Below are 20,239 nucleotides of genomic sequence, written 5' to 3' on the forward strand. Positions count from 1 at the left end.
CTCTCTCTCTCTCACACACACTCACTCACTCACTCACTCTACAATGTGCCCTGAGAGACTGGGTTCTACTACCCTCTAGTGGGCAGAGAGGGCTGTCCCACCCAATCAAGACCTTCAAGACTTTACCACGGTCTTTGGTCTGGAAGACACCTAAGGGATAAGCCAACAGCACATTTCTTTCTTTCTTTCTTTTTTTTTTTTGCGGTACGCGGGCCTCTCACTGTTGTGGCCTCTCCCGCTGCGGAGCACAGGCTCCGGACGCGCAGGCTCAGCGGCCATGGCTCACGGGCCCAGCCGCTCCGCGGCATGTGGGATCCTCCTGGACCGGGGCACGAACCCGTGTCCCCAGCATCGGCAGGCGGACTCTCAACCACTGCGCCACCAGGGAAGCCCCAACAGCACATTTTATAAATGAGAAAGAAGAGGCTTAGAGGAAAAAAATCACTTTGAGAGTCAGGGTATAGTTGGGACCGGAACTCAAGTCTCCTGACTCCCAGGTCTGTGCTTAATCCACTTTCACTGCCTCCCCTCTGACTTTTGTCTCCCCTTCCTAGCTTATCCCTGGGGAGGTCAGAACGAATCAGAAAAACGCCCAAAACGCCAAAGCCAAAAAGGACATGGTTCCTCCTCAACCCCTGCAGAGCAACGCCTGCACCTGAAACGTCATAGTCCCAAGTGAATTCACATCTTGGATAACATGGGTCCTTCTGAGGAACTGGCTGTCCTCGGACTTTCCGAATTTAACAGACTTTCAAGATTTTTATTGACCTCGCACGGCTCCTGTCACCATGGTGGCAACACTGTCTAATTCATGGTGGCTGCCCAGGTCTCCTGTCTCCACGGTAACCGGTGCTTTGCGACCTTCAGTTTGCAGCGGTCGTGCTGCAGCCGCTGCAGTGGTTGCTGGGCGACGGCGGAGAGAAGCAGGTGGCTTGAGGTGGGGACCCGGACAGGCTTCCGGTAGGGGTGTAGGGGCGGTTCCGGGGAAACCTGCGCCCCCAGGTAGGGGTGCTCTGGGCCGCCGGCCCCGCAGCCCGCCCTTCCCCGGGCCCATGGCCGGGGCGGTGGGTGGGACAGGGGGCTCAGGCTGGACTTGGCGGCCGGTGGCGCGGGACCCGCTACTGGCGCGGGCCTTCCATTCATGCACCGAACTGCGGGGACGGTTCTATCTGGTGGGGGGTCTCCTAGCCGGAGGAGCGAGAGAGCCGAGCAGTGATATGGTGGTCTTTGATCCGGCTGGGGGCCAGGCCGTGCGGGTGGGAGCCCGGGGCGGCCCGAGGCGCAGCCACCACGACGCGGCGCCGGTGGGCGGGCGCTGGCTCTGTGTGGTGGGCGGCTGGGATGGGTCGCGCCGCCTGGCCACAGTAAGCGCCCTGGACACCGAGCGCGGTGTGTGGGAGGCGTGGACCGCCGCCCCCGGCAGCTGCCCCCCTGCCGGCCTCAGTAGTCACACCTGTACCCGCATCTCCGACCGAGAGCTGCGGGTGGCAGGCAGGGAGGGGGGGACTCGCACTCAGCGTCGTTATGGAAGCATCTACACGTTAAGGCTGGACCCTGGCGCCCGCACCTATTGGTATGACACCCCTTGCCCCAAACCTTTCATGCTCCCTCACTGACACTCCGGAAAAACAGCTTCGCAGGCAATTTATCTAATATCCTCACCCTAGAACCCTCCTTTCCCAGGAATCTTCCATGTCTAAGATAGCTGAACTCTCTTATCAATATTACCCTCCCTCTCAACCGAACTACATATGGCACTGTCCCATGTCTCCTTTCTATCCTTGGCACGGGGGTTGGGGAAAAGGCAGTACAGCACTTATATTTTCCAGAAAACCCAACTCAGGCCTGAATTTCACAGCTATAAGGAAGAAGGCTGCCACACAGTCTCACGTTCAGGTCACTGCGCTGCCCTGCTCCAAAGTCCTGGGCCCCACCCAGGTCACCAGCTATTGCTCTTTGGGGGCTGCAACTCAGCTGAACCAGAAGTAGCTGGGCATTGGAGTCATGGGAAGATTAAGGTATTATCTACTCACATCTTGCAAAGGGTGGAAGGGGGCTAAAATTGGGATGCCCAAATCCCTCCAGACAGTCCCTTCTCTCTCCCCCAAGGAGGAACCATCTGTTGCCCCCCGTTTGATGGAACAGCTTGCAAGTCTCGTGAGCAGTGGGCAGGGGTCCCGGCAGGGGCCTCGAGGACTCCGGCATCACTCATGTTCTGTGGTTGGGCCCTTTGCTGTGCTGTTTGGTGGAGAAACTCTGACTAGAGCCCGAGACACCATCTGCAATGACCTCTACATCTATGATACCCGTGAGAAGGGGCTTAATGGTTGAGAAGGGGAAAAGGTGGGAAGATAGGAGAACCCGAAGACTACAGAAAGCAAGAGGATAGAGTAGTGGGGTAGGGAGAAGGAAGATTTAGTCGACCAATTAAAGGAACACACAGAATGTTAAATTTTGAAGAGGCCCACAAATCCAGTGAGGAGAAAACTAATGAGCAAATCTTTGGTCTGGTTAAGAGCCCCATGGGAGCCAAGGTGCTACTGCCTCAATAACCACTCTCTGCCCTTACCCAGCAGGAAAGTCTCCTTCTCTGTGGTTCCACTTCCCCTGTGCAGACCATGGACTAAAACGCGTGGGCCACCGGACCTGCCTTTGGAATGATCAGCTCTACCTGGTTGGGGGTTTTGGTGAGGATGGCAGGACAGCTAGTCCACAGGTTTGCATTCTGGACCTCTTTATCTAAAGAACAGTGCCAAGATACACCACCAAGCCCCTGTTTTGTTGCAGACTCATAAAGCTTTAGTTATCACCAGTGCTATCTGCCTCATTTCAAATGCTGATTAAATTTCAACCTGAGAGTTAACATCTGTTTCTGAATCTTTTGGCGGGGAGGGAAGTAAATAAGGAGATGCATCTTTATTTGCAAGGTAAAGGATAAAATATGGGACCTAGTTTGATATTGTGAGCCATTAACCAGATGGACCCCAAACCAAAAATCATATGCTTGCCCATGCCCCGCACAAATGCTACCCCTAATACTGGGTGAAAGCTTCAGGCTAGAGCTAAGCATTCTGAACAAAACATTTAATTAACAAAAAAAATTTACAATAGCAGAGAAAACAATAACAATAAAGAGAAATTAGAAGAAGTGGGAATCAGGGTAGAAAAAAATGCAAAGGCCTTGGTCTCTAGGAGACCAACACTCCAGCTGAGCTGGACTTAGCCCCAGCCCCGTCTGAGTTTTCCTTGGCTGCTGGCTTCTCGTCTTCCCCCATGAGACGAATATTGTGCTTTTCCCGGAATTCATTTAGTTCTTTTCCCTTTGCCTGAAGCTGCTGTGTCAGTGTCTCAATGATCTTCTGTATCTAGAGGGCAAACGAAAGGGATTATGTAAGGATTTCAGGACTCCCTTCCCCCATCTGTTACAGACTATGGCTGGGGGAAGTGAAGGAGTGATGATACCTCTAACCTCAGCTTTAACCAAGTATTAATAGTAGAGCCCAGACACAAAAAGTATTCCTTTCTTAAAAACAAGGTTTATAAACTGTAGTATACATAAGAATCACCTGGGCTGCTTATTTTTAAAATGCCACTTCATGGCTCCCATCCCCAAAGGTTCTGAATCAGTGGGTACAGGAGAGGGTCCGGGAAGCTGCATTTTAAATTAGTCCTCTAGGTGATTTGGATGCACGTAGCCATGGACTACACTGTGAGAAACTCCACTCTAACCACTTCCCCTCCCCCAATTCAGCCAGAAAAGAGGCATACTCAGCAACTCCTTTGTCTAAGGAGTTAGATGTAGCATAGCTAAAGAGCATAGGCTAATAGGCTATTTATGCTGCCTTCAACACGAGTTCCTACCCACACTTTCCTCCCCGACATTCCCTGAAGCCCTGGCCTCCCTTTCCTTACTCCATGGTTGCCCAGAGCATCTACACAGGGATTCTTGCTCACCTGCTCCTTGTTGTTCTCCAAGGCAGGCAGCACCTCTTTGACAGTCCGCTCCACCAGTACCCCTCCAACCATGCGGTAGCACTTGCGGGTCTCATCTACCTCCTTCAGCGTATCGATCACTAGGCTGAGGTAGGAGGACAAGGCAGGATCTGAGAATTCAGTCCCACTCCGCTGCAACCCTCTCTTACAAAATGGCCCATCCGCCCCCCAAAAAAAGGGGGGCCCATCCAACTCTCCTGTTGTTTGCTTCTCCTGGCTTCCTCACCTGTGCTCATTCAACTCCATCTCCAGCTCAGCTGCTTTGGATGCCAGGCCCCGCTGTTCCTGCCGAAGGCGGTTGAAGCCAGCAATTACCTAAGAAGGTGAGAAAGAGATAAAGGTGAGAGAGGGGACAGTGGAAATGGCAGAGGGTCAACATAGGATAGCAGGCTTTACGAAGATGCAGTAGTAGACACCTATCTTGGAAAAGGAGTAGAACAGTTTGCAGTTTCTAAATTAAGTCTGTCTGGAATTCCATTCACCCAACACTGAGTGCCTACTAGGTGTGAGATATTTGCTAGGCCATCTTGCAGCTTAGTTTGGTGAGGATTAGGCATCTGTTACATAGGAATGGGGGTGGAGAGCTACTGGAGCACCTACAGTGGAGCTTAAACTTGCAGGTAAAGAGGGCTGTCAGGAAAGGCTTTGTAACAAGCAACTTTTTTTTTTTAATTTTATCTATCTATCTATCTATCTTTATTTATTTATTTATGGCTGTGTTGTGTTGGGTCTTTGTTGCTGCACGTGGGCTTTCTCTAGTTGCGGAGAGCGGGGGCTACTCTTCATTGTGGTGCGTAGGCTACTCATTGCGGTGGCTTCTCTTGTTGTGGAGCACGGGCTCTAGGCGTGCAGGCTTCAGTAGTTGTGGCACACGGGCTTAGTTGCTCCACGGCATGTGGGATCTTCCCGGACCAGGGCCCAAACCCGTGTCCCTTGCATTGGCAGGCGGATTCTTAACCACTGCACCACCAGGGAAGTCCCATGTAACGAGTAACTCTTGTTTGGGTCTGTCCAGCAGCCCTCCCATTAGGCAAGTGCCCCCTCCTAATTCACTTGGGGTTCTTGAGAGGCTACTAATCACAGGACCCTTGCTCTTTGACCACAGGGGCAGTGACCTATATTCTATACTACAGGGATTGAATTTTGAGTAGAGACAAACAGGTACAGAAGGCAGCTGGAGCTAAGACACCTATAGTTGTCCTATAAAGATGATCCTCCATTCCTGTTCCTGAAATCCCCAAAGCTGCCCTAGTTATTGAACTCTGTGTGGCCTAGTTGTTTAATGTTCCTTTTCACTGTGTTCAATTCTGTGACCTACCACCATCCTTCTAAAACACTCTTTTAAAAAAATAATAAATAAGTTGCCCAAAGCCTGCATCTGTAGCCTCTAAACCCTAACTGATACAGGCTTCCTGAGAGATAATGCCTTAACTGAAGCCTGAAGGATTAGAACCTGGGGGTGGGGGTGGGGGGGTAGTGGTACAAAAGAAGCATAATAACACACATAAAGGCCCAGAGAAGTGATTACCACCAGCTTCTTGTTCCCCAGAGACTGGGCAGAGAATTAAACAGTGTGGAATTCAGACAGGGCGCTAATACCACCGCCAGCATCACTTCTAGTGTAGGGCTCTGATGACTGTATTTGGAAAGAAGCACCCGCTGAAAGGCAAAAGGCCAGGTTTCAAGTTTTGTCTCTGCCACATATTGGCTGTATGAACTCTGACGGACTTTTAGCCCTGTTCATTCAACCCTGGCTACACATTAAAATCATCAGGGGACCATTTTTACAACGTGAATAGTGGAGCCTCAGAACAATTACACAATCACTGGGAGTGAGGCCCAGGCCTCAGTGTTTAAAAAAAGATCTCCCATGAAATTCTGATGTGCAGCCAGAACTGAGAACCACTGGGTTAATCTCTCTGAGCCTTAGTTTTCTCACCTGTAAAAGGCAGATGATACGTACTTCATAGGGCTGTTGTATCACGTGAACGAATTAATGTGAACCGGCTTTGTAAGCAGTGAAGTGCATTAATTACTATTATGACCTTCTCTCCAAACCCAAAGTGTACCTTGGACCCTCCTGGTCCACTGCGAGCAGTGAGCCCATTCATTCAAACCACTGCTAAATCTCTCACTCTCATTTACATAATCTCTAGTCTCATTGCCATCACTGACTAACCACCTCATCTTTGCTAGGATCCCTTATCTCTAGCTCTTTCTCTCCACAAGATTCATATACAGCTAATATAACAATGACTAACCACTCATCTTTACTAGGATCCCTTATCTCTAACTCTTTCTCTCTGCAAGATTCATATACAGCTAATATAATCCAAATGACTATCCCGCACCACCCCTACAGCCCTTCTACTGCCCAATAAATGAAGGAATAAATTTGACTAGAAACTTGTCATTCCAGCAACTTGTTTCCTTCTCCCATCCATCATCCTTTCATCTCAATCTGCTTCATCCACTCATTTCAGCAAATGCCTTGGAAATCTCACTCATCTACAAGCTGTTTTTCCTTCACCTTCATTGCCTATATCAAAACTATTCCATTTATAATTAGCATTTTCTCCACTGTCAATGTTACAGATCAAAATACTTTCCTCTAAGAAAATTCCACAACTAAACTAGACTCTAGATGTTCTCCTAGCACCCAAATGACATCCACTCTTCTGCATGTATGTCGTATTTAACACACATTAATGAACTCAGCTTAAATGTCTAAAATTTCTGAGGCCTGAACTCATTTTCCTTAGTAATTAGTAGGAATCTACTTTTCAACCACCAATTTAACACAACTATAGGCAAAAAGATTTTAAATCCAACTTTTCTTCAAATACTTTTGCTAATTAACAACCCCTGTTTCCTCTTGGTCCAGTTATAGAGTTTATTACAACACCAAACTAAAGTAAATATATCTAACTGTATGAGTTATCCACAATTGTTATGGAAAATTTCAGCCACTGATGCACTTGAAGGAAATGAAATCTCTTAGCAGCTAAATGACAACTAACTTTTAGTTAAACGCAAAATACACTGATATTAACCTGCCATCTCTGAGGTGTGCCAGGTAATGAAGACAGAGAGACTATGCTCTATTCCCACATTCTTCCTCCTAAAATACAACTTACTAGTGGTTTTCTCCCCTATGGCTTGACCTAATTTTCCTTCTCTTTCCCTTATTTCGTGTTCTCCTAAAGCAGTCTGGCATGAGTAGGGATGGCCAGGTCACTGTTGACTCTCTCAACCCTATTAAATCATCTAACATATAAACATCCTGCTGAAAAAGAATCCAATTAAAATACCAACTATTTTTCCTTTTTCTTCTTTTGGCAGTGCGGCACAGCATGCGGGATCTTAGTTTCCCCAACCAGGGATGGAACCCGTGACTCCTGCAGTGGAAGCACGGAGTCCTAACCACTGGACTGCCAGGGAATTCCCTATTTTTCCTATTCTAGAGTAACTTCAAGCCTTACAACTATGCAGAGCTCTTTACATTTTCATATTTGGCAGGTACAAATAATTTTACACAGGACACGATCATCTTTTTTTTGTTGTTGTTCCCAGTGATTAAGAATCCGCCTGCCAGACATAGAGAATGGACTTGAGGACACGGGGAGGGGGAAGGGTAAGCTGGGACGAAGTGAGAGAGTGGCATGGACATATATACACTACCAAATGTAAAATAGATAGCTAGTGGGAAGCAGCTGCATAGCACAGGGAGATCAGCTCTGTGCTTTATGACCACCTAGAGGGGTGGGATATAGGGAGGGTGGGAGGGAGGCTCAAGAGGGAGGGGATATGGGGATGTATGTATATGTATAGCTGATTCACTTTGTTATACAGCAGAAACTAACACAACAATGTAAAGCAATTATACTCCAATAAAGATGTTTTAAAAAAAAAAGAATCCACTTGCCAATGCAGGGGACACGGGTTCAAGCCCTGTTCTGGGAAGATCCCACATGCCGCAGAGCAACTAAGCCCGTGTGCCGCAACTACTGAGCCTGCGAGCCACAACTACTGAGCCAGAGTGCCACAACTACTGAAGCCCACGTGCCTAGAGCCCATGCTCTGCAACAAGAGAAGCCACCGCAATGAGAAGCCTGCGCACCACAACAAAGAGTAGCCCACGCTCACCGCAACTAGAGAAAGTCTGTGCGCAGCAACAAAACCCAATGCAGCCAAAAATAAATAAATAAATGAATAAATTTATATTAGAAAAGATATAATTGACATATAGCATTGTATAAGTTTAAGGTGTACAACATTATGATTTTATATATATATGGAAATGATTACCACAATAATGTTAGTTAATACATCCATCACCTCACAGTTACTGTTTGTGATAAGAACTTTTAAGATCTATTCTCGGGGCTTCCCTGGTGGTGCAGTGGGTAAGAATCCGCCTGCCAATGCAGAAGACATGGGTTCGAGCCCTGGTCCGGTAAGATCCCACATGCCATGAAGCAACTAAGCCCTTGTGCCACAACTACTGAGCCTGCGCTCGAGTCCGTGAGGCACAACTACTGAGCCCACGTGCCACAGCTACTGAAGCCCGCACACCTAGAGCCCGTGCTCTGCAACAAGAGAAGCCACCGCAATGAGAAGCCCACGCACTGCAATGAAGAGTAGCCCCTGCTCGCCGCAACCAGGGAAAGCCTGCGCAGCAACGAGGAACCAATGCAGCCAAAAATAAATAAATAAAATTAATTTTTTTAAAAAAAAGATCTATTCTCATAGCAACTTTCAAGTATATAGTACAGTACTGCTAACCATAGTCACCATGCTATACATTAGATCCGCAGAATTTGTTCATCTTATAACTCCAAGTACCCTTTGACCCCCTCTAATCATTCCTCCGCCTCCCCCTCCAAGCAACCACCAATCTACTCTGTTTCTATGAGTTCAGTTTTTGGTTTTTTATTCCACATACAAGTGAGATCATACAGTATTTGTCTTTCATTGACTTATTTTCACTTAACCTAATGCCCTCAGGTTTCCTCCATTTTGTCACAAATAGCAAAATTTCTTTCTTTTTTACAGGTGAATAATATTCTCCTGTATGTGTGTGTGTGTGACATTTTATCTGTTCACCCACAGAACATGGTTTTCTAGTTTTTAAGGGCTATACAGCATTTACACCCTATTGATATATTTTTTAAAGCTAACTATTCTTCTCTTGTTGGGACATTTAGGTTATTTCCAATTTTTCTGTAATAAATAGCATTGCTTTTAAATATCTGGACAAATAGTACAAAAATTTTACAGCCATTTCTCTTGAATCATATTCCCCAAAGTAAGATTAATGAGTCGAAAGGGTATTAACATTATTATAGTTTCTACTGCATGTTGCTATAAAGTTCTCCAAGGTGACCAGATGACTTTACAGTGCTACCAGCAATGTCATGATTGTACCTAATGGTACCTTATATTATCTTTGCTAATTTAATAATTTTTAGAGCAGGAAGAGATCTTAATTCCAGAAACCTTGGAATCATCCTCAACTCACTATCCACACCCAATTAATCTCTAAATCATATCTATCTACTAATACTAAATACCTCAAATCCATCCACTATCATCTCTCACCTGTACTACTGGAGCTTCCTAGCTGAGTTCCACACTTGCCTCCAGATCAGCCCCCTTCAATCCATTCCCCACACTTCAGCACAAGTAACCTTAAATTTAAATCTAACCGTATTATTCCTATGCCTAAACCTTCAATGGTTCCCACTGCTCATGGGATAAAATCCAAACTCCTGAAGACAGCAAAAAGAAGTCCTATAAGACCTGGTCCTTCCTGACCTCTCCCAATCAGTCCTTCTCCCACCTCTTACAGTCAGCACTACTGCCCAGTAGAACCACTTGCAGTTCCCCTATTCATTTGCCTTCAGGCATTTGCATAGAATCCAAACCCTACCTGGCACACTTACCCAAACATCTCTCATTGCATTTTTCTCTGCCTAACTCTAATTCTTTTTTTTTTTAAACTTATTTTTTTTTTTTTAAGTGTTAGGCTTTTTTTGGCTGCGTTGGGTCTTTCTGTGTAAGGGCTTTTCTCTAGTTGCAGCGAGCAGGGGCTACTCTTCGTTGTGGTGCACGGGCTTCTCATTGTGGTGGCTTCTCTTGTTGTGGAGCACAGGCTCTAGGTGCATGGGCTTTAGTTGTGGCGCGCAGGCTCAGTAGTTGTGCCTCACGGGCTTAGTTGCTCCACGGCCTGTGGGATCTTCCCGGACCAGGGATGGAACCTGTGTCCCCTGCATTGGCAGGCGGATTCTCAACCACTGTGCCACCCCCCTAACTCTAATTCTTTCTTCAGGTTTCAACTTAGATTCTTCTAGGGAGCAGTTCTTGCCATCCCCAACTCCCATGTTAACTCCTTCTATGGGCTCACATGTAAGCATATAGCAATTCCTTACATTTTTTAATAGAAAACTTTTTCTGTTTTCATGTATTGTGTTCCTTATTTTCCACCATGCAGCCTGCCTTCTAATCTTTATTGTTATCTTCTTTGGAAATTTAAAATATGCAAATACAACCTCTCTTAAAATATCTATCTTTCATAGTCCTACAATAACCTGCCTTCCTTCCACAGTTTGCATAGTAAAGGAACACTACTATATGCCAAGTACTGTGCTAGACTCTTTTTTTTTTTTTTTTTTTTTGCGGTACGCGGGCCTCTCACTGTTGTGGCCTCTTCCGTTGCGGAGCACAGGCTCTGGACGCGCAGGCTCAACGGCCATGGCTCACGGGCCCAGCTGCTCCGCGGCATGTGGGATCTTCCCAGACCGGGGCACGAACCCGTGTCCCCTGCATCGGCAGGCGGACTCTCAACCACTGCGCCACCAGGGAAGCCCTCTTTTTGTTTTTTTGGCGGTGTTGGGTCTTCCTTGCTGCGCCACCAGGGAAGTCCTGTGCTAGACTCTTTATTTCATTTAATTCTAAAACAAACAAACAGGGCTTCCCTGGTGGCACAGTGGTTAAGAATCTGCCTGCCAATGCAAGAGACGCAGGTTCAATCCATGGTCCGGGAAGATCCCACGTGCCGCGGAGCTACTAAGCCCGTGAGCCACAACTACTGAGCCTGCAATCTAGAACCCACAAGCCACAACTACTGAAGCCTGTGCACCTGGAGTCTGTGCTCTGCAACAAGAGAAGCCACCGCAGTGAGAAGCCTGGGCACTGCAACGAAGAGTAGCCCCCTCTCACTGCAACTAGAGAAAGCCTGCGTGCAGCAACGAAGACCCAATGCAGCCAAAAATAAAATAAATAAGATAAACAAGTTAAAAAAAAAAGATCACACAACTGTAAACAAAAAAGTCAAACTATTTCCACTTGATTTATTTTGGTTTTCTTTTCTTTCTTTTTTGTTTAATTGATACCATATAATTTTGATAACTTTGGGGAAAATCTAAAATCATTACATTTATCCCCAAAAGGTCCTTTGGTCTTCTTATCTACATGATATTTACTCTTATTGGGTTCAATGGAAGAATAAAAGAGGTAGAGAATTATGACTGGATGCATCTGGAAAAGCATTTTCTGGGCTATTGCTGCACGAAATATCTTCTTTTCAGTTCAGTGCCCCCTTTTCTGACAAACATACTCAACTCTAAAAATTTCTTCGACCTTATCAAATGATGATTTGACCATCATCAAATGAGGATTCTCATTCCTTCTCTTCATCAAATATTTTAGGACTAGTCTACATGCACTGCCTCCACTTCCTCACCTCCCAATTCACTTTATTTATTTATTTTTTTGGCCAGGCCATGAGGCTTGCGGGATCTTAGTTCCCCAACCAGGGACTGAACCTGGGCCATGGCAGTGAAAGCACCGAGTCCTAACCACTGGACCGCCAGGGAATTCCCAAGTTCCTTTTTTTGTTGTTGTTACTTCTCTTTTTAATCTAAGTTTTTTCCAAAAAAATGGAGATATCTGCCTCATAGGATGTTGAGAGGATTCATTAATTACATCAAGGACTTAGGACAATATCCAGCATATTACAGATTGTCAATAAATAGTGCCTGCTATTATTATAAAACACCTCCACCTAAATGTCCTATGGATACCTTAAACTCAGGTCATTCAAAGCTGAATTTTCTTTTACTCCATTTTAAACTGCTCTTCTTCTTGTCTCCCCTATTTCTGCTAGTGACATGACTCTAGCCTGGTAGGAACCCTGGTTTCATCTTTGGACACACCCTTATCCCATCAACTGCCAAATTTATTGCCTCTACCTCAGCAGTTTTTCTTAGGCTTACTGACATCACCCTAGTTGAGGCCTTCATTACCTCTTGTCTGAACTACTGCAACAGTCTTCTAAATTATCTCCCCATTTTTGGACTCTCCAAATCCATCCTATACATTGTTGCTAATTTAATTATTTTAGCACTTGGGTGGCATAGAAAAATATTCGTGATATATTATTAGGCTTAAAAAGCAGATTACGGGGACTTTCCTAGTGGTCCAGTGGTAAAGAATCTGCCTTACAATGCAGGGGCCAGGGGTTCGATCCCTGGTCGGGGAACTGAGATCCCACATGCCAAGGGGCAACTAGGTCTGCGCACCACAGCTACTGAGCTCACGCGCTTCAGCTAGGGCCCACGTGCGGCAAACTACACAGCCCACACGCCCTGGAGGCTGCATGCCACAACTAGAGAAGAGAAAACCCACATGCCACAACTAGAGAGAAGCCCGCATGCCATAACAAAGAGCCCGCGTGCCGCAACTAAGACCCGATGCAGCCTAAAATAAATAAATAATAAATAAATCTTTTTTTTTTTTTTTCCCCGGTACACGGGCCTCTCACTGTTGTGGCCTCTCCCGTTGCGGAGCACAAGCTCCAGATGCGCAGGCTCAGCGGCCATGGCTCACGGGCCCAGCTGCTCCGCCGCATGTGGGATCTTCCCGGACCGGGGCACGAACCCATATCCCCTGCATCGGCAAGCGGACTCTCAACCACTGCGCCACCAGGGAAGCCCTAAATAAATCTTTTTTAAGAGAAAAAAGCAGATTACAAAACAGCAAATAGTGTATAATACTAATTTTATAAAATTAAATATGTAAAATATGCATGCCCTCCCTTTCCAACTACACACACATATACAAAAACATAAAGGAGGGGGGAACCCCTCAAAGGATATATTTCAAAATGGTAAGAATAGTTACCTCTGGATAGTAGGATCATGGGTAAAGTAGGATCATGGGTAATTTATTTCTTATTTTGTACTTCTTCTTGTGTTTTCTACATTTTCTAAAATGAATGTGTATAATTCTATGTAATAAGAAAAAAAATCAATAGTATAACATATATCCTTCTATGATTCCCTCACTGCTTACATAAAAAAGTCCTGAATTCTTTGCCATGCAAAGACTCAGCTTGCTTTAAGGACTACATCCTTCTAACTTATAACTCATGATTTAGCTAAACTAGTCACTGCACTTCAAGTCAATCTATGCTTTCCTCAGATCTCTTCTTACCCTATTCCCTATATTCTATTTCTACTGCCACCTGTTCAAATTTATCGAATCCTTCAGGCTCAGCTCAAATATCTCTAATAGGATTATGGTATAAAAAATAGGTCTGTCTGATGCTCAAGTCCCTCAATTAAAAGCCCTGCTCTCCCAGTTACTGACTCTGGGTAAGTTAGCTAAAGCCTCTGAAACTCAAACATCTTGAGGACAATACTGCTACTTCAAATGGCAGTAATTAAGTAACAGAAGATAAAACAAGTAAAGTGCCTAGCACAATGTGCCACTTGCCTCCATCTTGTCTATATGGCTCAAATTTGCACCAGTGATAAGTATAATATTTTTTACCCAGTGTTCTCTCTGGAACACAAACAAAGGCCAGAGAATGCTAAGCAAGGAAAGCCTCAGAACTCAATTACCACAATTCTTCAGTCTCTTTTGAGGGCTTCTTTTTCTCTACCACCCCTTAACTATTGGTTTCACTCCTGTTCTACTTCTTTTTTCACTTTCTGTACAAACTGTAGGTGAGTTCATCCACAGCCATGGCTTTGTCTACCATCCACAAACGTATAATTCTCTAATTTGTATCTCCAACTCAGATTTCTTTCTGTAACTCAAGATTACAAATCAAACCACCTACTAAATGTCTCTACCTGGATATCCCACAAGAAACCCAAATTCAAACTTTTTTTCTCCCCAAACCTGTCCATCTTCCTATATTCCCTGTGGCACCATCAAAAACAGAAACCTGAGGGACATCTTAGACTCCTCTTTTATCCCTTTTTCTCCACTTTCAAGTCTTGCGGTCCATCCCAAACTTTAAGTCCACCTGCATCCCAAACATTTCAGGCAGTTTCATGCCACAGTATTTTTAAACACATTATTCCCTCTACCTAGAAAATCCTCCATTTCCTTCTTTGCTTGACTAACTTCTCTCATCCTTTAGAATGGAGCTAGCTGAAGGATTATCATTTTTACAAAACAAAGTAAGTAACACTTATTAAGCACGTAGTATATTCCAATCACTGCGCAAAACACTTTGTATGCGTTGTCTAGCCTAATCATTGAAATACAGTGAGGTAAGCACCATTACGTTTCCACAGAAGGAGAAGACCAGAAGAAGTAACTCATGGGAGGTCATATATAGGTAGTAAAAGGTAGAAATGTGATTCAAATACAGATCTATCTGAACCCAGTGCACTCGTTACACTCTTAGCCACCCCACTATACCACACTTCCCTTTCCCACCCAACCCCCAATCTCATAATCTCCTGCTTAGTTAGAGGTCCCTCCTCTAGCTGCCATTAAGAAGGCCCGTGAGGAACATTATAAAACTTACTGTTTGGCAACCTAATCAAAAAATGGGCAGAAGGCCTAAACAGACATTTCACCAAAGAAGACATAGAGATGGCCAAGAAGCACATGAAAAGCTGCTCAACATCACTAATTATTAGAGAAATGCAAATCAAAACTACAATGAGGTACCACCTCACACCAGTTAGAATGGGCATCATCAGAAAATCTACAAACAACAAATGCTGGAGAGGGTGTGGAGAAAAGGGAACCCTCTTGCACTGTTGGTGGGAATGTAAACTGATACAGCCACTATGGAGAACAGTATGGAGGTTCCTTAAAAAACTAAAAATAGAACTACCATACCACCCAGCAATCCCACTACTGGGCATATACCGTGATAAAACCATAATCCAAAAAGACACATGAAAAAAAAAATAAATTGAAGGGCTTCCCTGGTGGCGCAGTGATTGGGAGTCCACCTGCCAAGGACACGGGTTCGTGCCCCCGTCCGGGAGGATCCCACATGCCGCGGAGCGGCTGGGCCCGTGAGCCATGGCCGCTGGGCCTGTGCGTCCGGAGCCTGTGCTCCGCATGGGAGAGGCCACAATGTGAGAGGCCCGCGTACCACAAAAAAAAAAAAAAAAAAAAAGACACATGCACCCCAATGTTCATTGCAGCACTATTTACAATAGCCAGGTCACAGAAGCAACCTAAATGCCCATCGACAGACGAATGGATAAAGATGTGGTACATATATACAATGGAATATTACTCAGCCATAAAAAGAAACGAAACTGTGTCATTTGTAGAGACGTGGATGGATCTAGAGACTGTCATACAGAGTGAAGTAAGTCAGAAAGAGAAAAACAAATATCGTATATTAACGCATATATGTGGAACCTAGAAAAATGGTACAGATGAACCTGTCCGCAGGGCAGAAATAGAGACACAGATGTAGAGAAACAAATGTATGGACACCAAGGGGGGAAAGTGGTGGGGAAGGGGTGGTGGTGGGATGAATTGGGAGATTGGGATTGACATATATACACTAATATGTATAAAATAGATAACTAATAAGAACCTGCTGTATAAAAAATAAAGTAAAATTCAAAAAAAAAAACTTACTGTTTGGTTTGTCTTTTCTCAAATGAGTCTGTGTGTTAACTTGAAAACAGGGTCTATTTCATTTATCTTTTTCCCTGTACCCAGCAGAATGTCTGACACATGGCAGACCCTCAAAAAGTATTAAGTTCCTTCTCCCTTGCCTTTTTCCCCCTAAGTCAGGAACTATCTCTTCTTTCCTCCCCAAAATTCCATAGCACTTTATATCTCTCTTAGATATATTTCTGCCTCACATTAGCATTTTGTATGTCATATTTTTCCCACCAGACTATAAGCTCATTGACTGTAGGGGTCAGTTTTAAAGAGCTTTATGCAAATACCTCTGCCTATAGTAACTGTTCAACAAATAACTGATAAATGATACTTTAAAAAGCTGTTGTTCTGACTACGTTTCCCTATTACACAGACTTCTTCCCACCCCTAGTAAACACTAGCCCCACTATTAGCAAACCATGGTTCCCAAGGCACAAGGGGCTTTTCTGATTAATTTATCAAACGTTTCCCGGTGCTAGGCACTAGGGGAAATGCATGCTCAGAGTTTTAGTAAAGGATTTCTGGTCTCTAAAAAAAATTCAATCTAGTAATGACTCCCGAATCAAAATAGTATGAAACACTAGACTGTTCGAGTATGTGAGTCACGTGTCTCTGCAGAGCGATGACGATTTTCAACGTGGTTTCAGGGTCCAGTAACAGACTACCCTCCCGGCCGTTGACTAATCCCCTGGGATTCGTTAGGAGCTGCCTTGCCCAGCCATACCCTGTTTGAAGGTGCGGAGGAAAATAGGGAAAGTGCCCACCCATCTTTCCTCAGACTTGCGCATCCTCCCAGACCCTGCTTCTCAGAGCTTTTCTATCCCCCAGGCTCACTCAACACTCCGAGGGGGCGTGGCTTTCACCTACCAATCCGCCTACTCTCTCCCCGGGGGCTCAGCTAGCTTCTCCAAGGGCCCTCCCCTCTCTGGGTGGCCACACAAATGTGGGACTGGAGTAAAGGTCTGCACCAGCCACAGGCTTCCCCCCTGTTCTCACATCGACTCCGGACCCAGCCGGGTTGCCTTCCTTCGCGTTCCCTGCTCCCCACCTGCTCTGCTGACACCGTCCCCTTCCCCGCGCCGCTCCCGCTGTTCTTGCCGGTGCGACCGCTGTTCTCCGCCATCTTCACCGCCTGCTGGGCTTCTGGCCTGCGTAGCTCAGCCCACCCGCCCTGCGTCACGTCCGGTCTCGGAGTTACCGCCCTCTCGCCCCTGGCTCCCCCACCTCCTGGCCGCTCTTCGGTTCGGATCCTGCGAATCGTTTTTGGCCGTATCTTCATGTAGGACCTACTACCTATCCCAACCGCTGCGGTGACTCTCACCTGCCATGCTTTAACTTGTGCAACAGAGACGCTGCCCCTGGGAGAGGCGGGGAAGGACGGGTTAACTGGAGAGTGGGGCGCGGGTTGGGCCCTGGGTGATGAGGAACGAGGAAGGGTGAACTTCTCCTCAGAGACTCTGGTGGGGGAAATATGCTTTGCGTCAATAAAACTGTGCAGGTGCACAGTCGAGAACAGAGGCTGGGAAAACCAAGGAAGTATCTTGGAGATGACTTGTGAACTGCGGAAACATTTGACTGAGGAAAGAGGCTTCAAGTTAATGTGAGATCAAAGCCCTTTCCTCCATCTTCCCACTTTATGAGCTCTTCTGTAGCCCATAATTACTTATGGTACAGAGTGTTTTGAAGACTTGGGGGGTTTTACAGGCGGGGCCCTGATTCAGCTTCACAGCATGACGAGAGAAGTCAGAGGATCTTAGAAATTTATTGCTTGAGAGTGGGGTTGGTGTCCTGATTTCTCACCTTCTTCAGGTTGGGCTTCATCATCAGGCCTCCTCACCAGCTCCTGTCCCTTCTTTTGTGTCCTGGACTCCGGATACCTCGACTCTCAGTACTTTGTGCTCAGCCCAGGTAACATGTTTTGTTGTGTTCTCAGTGCCTGGCACATAGTAGATGCTCAATAAATGTTTGTTAAATGTATGGATGGTGGGAAACACTGGGGTGCCAACCATCACAGAACATTTGATCAGTGGGTCATTGTGCCATGGGGCACTGTGCCCTGTAAGAGCAGATTCAAAGGAAAGTCCAGCCTTCCTGCCTCCCCGCCTCCCCATTTTAGCCTCTTATCATTAAACTTGGGTTTCCCCATGCTAGTCAGTCTGAGTCCTGCCTGTGCCATTCACAGCCTCAGAGCCATGGCTGTCTCCTCTTCCTCCTGGGAACTACCCCTGGTGGCTGTGTGCCAGGTAACATCGACACCAGACAAGGAGCAGAACTTTATAACGTGTGCTGAGCTGATTCGGGAGGCTGCCAGACTGGGCGCTTGTCTGGCTTTCCTGCCTGAGGCATTTGACTTCATTGCACGGAACCCTGAAGAGACGCTTCACCTGTCTGAGCCACTGGGTGGGAACCTTTTGGGAGAATATACCCAGCTTGCCAGGTATCAGGGAAAGGGGGAGGAAGAGGTAGTTTCTTTCTGGGTAATGTCCCAGGATTGCCAGATATGAGGGTAGAGCCTTGAGAAGAGTTGTCAGTGTCCCCTCCCCCTCAGGGAATGTGGACTCTGGCTGTCCTTGGGTGGTTTCCATGAGCGTGGCGAAGACTGGGAGCAGACTCAGAAAATCTACAATTGTCATGTGATTCTGAACAACAAGGGTGAGACTTCAGCCTGCCTCTTCTCAGGCTCTTCTATCTAAGATTCTCCAGAATTCTGTGTTGTTTCTCAACTCTGTTTCCTTGGCCAAGGGTTTTAGGGGCGTTTGTATTTCTGTCGCTAGCCTATAAGCTATCTCCTCTTTGGGAGGAGAGGAACTAAGCTGGGCTTCTAGAGCACCAGCACTGAGTACTCTTTCTCCCTCTTACTCAAGGGTCAGTAGTGGCCACGTATAGGAAGACGCATCTGTGTGACGTAGAGATTCCAGGGCAGGGGCCTATGCATGAAAGCAACTCTACCATACCTGGGCCCAGTCTTGAGTCTCCTATCAGCACACCAGCAGGCAAGGTGAGAGTTGTGAAAGGATGAGGGTGGGAGAGGAACAAGAGGGAGGGGAATAGGAATATTTTGAAGTGGTAGTAGAGGATAGAAAGCCCTAAGGAGTGGAGTAGCGGGGTTATGACCAGATGCTGTGAAAAACAGGGTGGGGGACTAAATAGACTATTTTCATTCCAGATTGGTCTAGCTATCTGCTATGACATGCGGTTCCCTGAACTCTCTCTGGCATTGGTTCAGGCTGGAGCAGAAATACTTACCTACCCTTCAGCGTTTGGATCTGTTACAGGCCCAGCCCATTGGGAGGTAAGAGGACACCTCTTTAGAACATAAGGGCTTTCTCTTACCTCATTCTCCACCCTTGGCTCTACCAGTTAAAAGATTTTCTTCTCCTTCCCACCTAGTGGGAAAATTCATTTCCCCAGATTGTTGCCTCTCAGAATAGTTAACATAGTAAATCATTCATAGGCAATTATCAGAATGGTCACAGTGGATAGATTGGCCTGTAATTTCCATGGCCTATCACTTCCCTACTAGCTGCTACCTGTACTTAAGTGAACGCCCATCTCCTCCATCCCCAGGTGTTGCTGCGGGCCCGTGCCATTGAAAGCCAGTGTTACGTAGTGGCGGCAGCACAGTGTGGACGCCACCATGAGAAGAGAGCAAGTTATGGCCATAGCATGGTGGTAGATCCCTGGGGAACAGTGGTGGCCCGCTGCTCTGAAGGACCAGGCCTCTGCCTTGCCCGAATTGACCTCAGTTATCTGCGACGGTTGCGCCAACACCTGCCCGTGTTCCAGCATCGTAGGCCTGAACTCTATGGCCATCTGGGTCACCCACTGTCTTAAGACTTTTGACTTCTGTCCGTTGAGACCCCCATTGTGAGCTGGTGTTGCTGTGACTTGTAGGCAGGACCCAGGTGCAGCTCCCCTCACTTGGAGAACCTTTTCTCTCTTGCTGGAACACAGGCTCAGCTTCTTGGGAAAGAAGAAACTTTGACCTGAGCTCAGATTTCAGTTTCAGAAAGGTGGAATTTTATATAGTCACTGTTTATTTCATGAAAACTGAAGTTATGCTGAGGGCTGAGCAGCACTGGCAATGAAAAAAATATAATCATCATAAAGTCTGTGTCTGGATATCTCTTTTGGGAGCCGAAAGGGGAGGTGGTATTGTACCAGCTGGACTAGGCTCCAGTTCTAGGCCTCCTGACTCATTCAACATGCCTCCCTATCTAAATAAAAGTGCAACACGCAGTGCATGTCCCAACCCCATGCTCCCAAGCTTGGGGGTGGGAGTGGGGGTAGAGGATGGGGAAAGAAAAAG

General features: G+C 46.3%; 3 protein-coding genes across 6 annotated transcripts; 2 read left to right on the forward strand and 1 right to left on the reverse strand.

The window, feature by feature from the left end:
- Positions 1-1,052: 1,052 nt before the first annotated feature.
- Positions 1,053-2,942, forward strand: KLHDC9 (kelch domain containing 9; the record flags this gene model as incomplete). The annotated part of the gene is made up of 4 exons (XM_082612842.1): positions 1,053-1,573; positions 1,859-2,018; positions 2,110-2,308; positions 2,577-2,942. 4 exons carry the CDS (start codon positions 1,053-1,055, stop codon positions 2,741-2,743), a joined length of 1,047 nt encoding a protein of 348 aa, XP_082468968.1. The 3' UTR covers positions 2,744-2,942.
- Positions 2,943-3,069: 127 nt separating this feature from the next.
- On the reverse strand, positions 3,070-17,091 carry PFDN2 (prefoldin subunit 2). Its single transcript, XM_082612855.1, has 4 exons — positions 16,979-17,091; positions 4,220-4,308; positions 3,955-4,078; positions 3,070-3,365 (listed from the first exon to the last, which is right to left on the reverse strand). The coding sequence occupies exons 1-4, from the start codon at positions 17,051-17,053 to the stop codon at positions 3,189-3,191; spliced, it is 465 nt and encodes a 154-aa protein (XP_082468981.1). The 5' UTR covers positions 17,054-17,091; the 3' UTR covers positions 3,070-3,188.
- Positions 17,092-17,118: 27 nt separating this feature from the next.
- On the forward strand, positions 17,119-20,042 carry NIT1 (nitrilase 1). 4 transcript variants are annotated; one of them, XM_082612846.1, is made up of 7 exons: positions 17,119-17,240; positions 17,740-17,838; positions 18,113-18,367; positions 18,479-18,582; positions 18,795-18,928; positions 19,097-19,222; positions 19,498-20,042. In XM_082612846.1, exons 3-7 carry the CDS (start codon positions 18,123-18,125, stop codon positions 19,762-19,764), a joined length of 876 nt encoding a protein of 291 aa, XP_082468972.1. In that variant the 5' UTR covers positions 17,119-17,240; positions 17,740-17,838; positions 18,113-18,122; the 3' UTR covers positions 19,765-20,042. The 4 variants fall into 4 exon arrangements, with proteins under 4 accessions (XP_082468972.1, XP_082468970.1, XP_082468969.1 ...); XM_082612844.1 differs by having other exon boundaries at positions 17,128-17,209; XM_082612843.1 differs by lacking the exon at positions 17,119-17,240 and adding an exon at positions 17,269-17,530.
- Positions 20,043-20,239: the final 197 nt, after the last annotated feature.

The sequence above is a fragment of the Mesoplodon mirus genome (genome assembly GCF_964341445.2).
Source record: "Mesoplodon mirus genome assembly, chromosome: 3".
Taxonomy (NCBI): domain Eukaryota; kingdom Metazoa; phylum Chordata; class Mammalia; order Artiodactyla; family Ziphiidae; genus Mesoplodon; species Mesoplodon mirus.

Bases quoted from the DNA above. Each gene is read 5' to 3' on its own strand.
- PFDN2 (XM_082612855.1), bottom strand. From the start codon at position 17,053: ATGGCGGAGAACAGCGGTCGCACCGGCAAGAACAGCGGGAGCGGCGCG. The intron at 4,309-16,978 runs GTGGGGAGCAGG...TCACCTTCTTAG, and splicing joins GGACGGTGTCAGCAGAGCAG to GTAATTGCTGGCTTCAACCG. The intron at 3,366-3,954 runs GTGAGCAAGAAT...TTTGCCCTCTAG, and splicing joins TGGAGAACAACAAGGAGCAG to ATACAGAAGATCATTGAGAC.
- NIT1 (XM_082612843.1), top strand. From the start codon at position 17,478: ATGACTTGTGAACTGCGGAAACATTTGACTGAGGAAAGAGGCTTCAAG. The intron at 18,368-18,478 runs GTATCAGGGAAA...CCTCCCCCTCAG, and splicing joins GAATATACCCAGCTTGCCAG to GGAATGTGGACTCTGGCTGT. The intron at 18,583-18,794 runs GTGAGACTTCAG...CTCTTACTCAAG, and splicing joins TGTGATTCTGAACAACAAGG to GGTCAGTAGTGGCCACGTAT.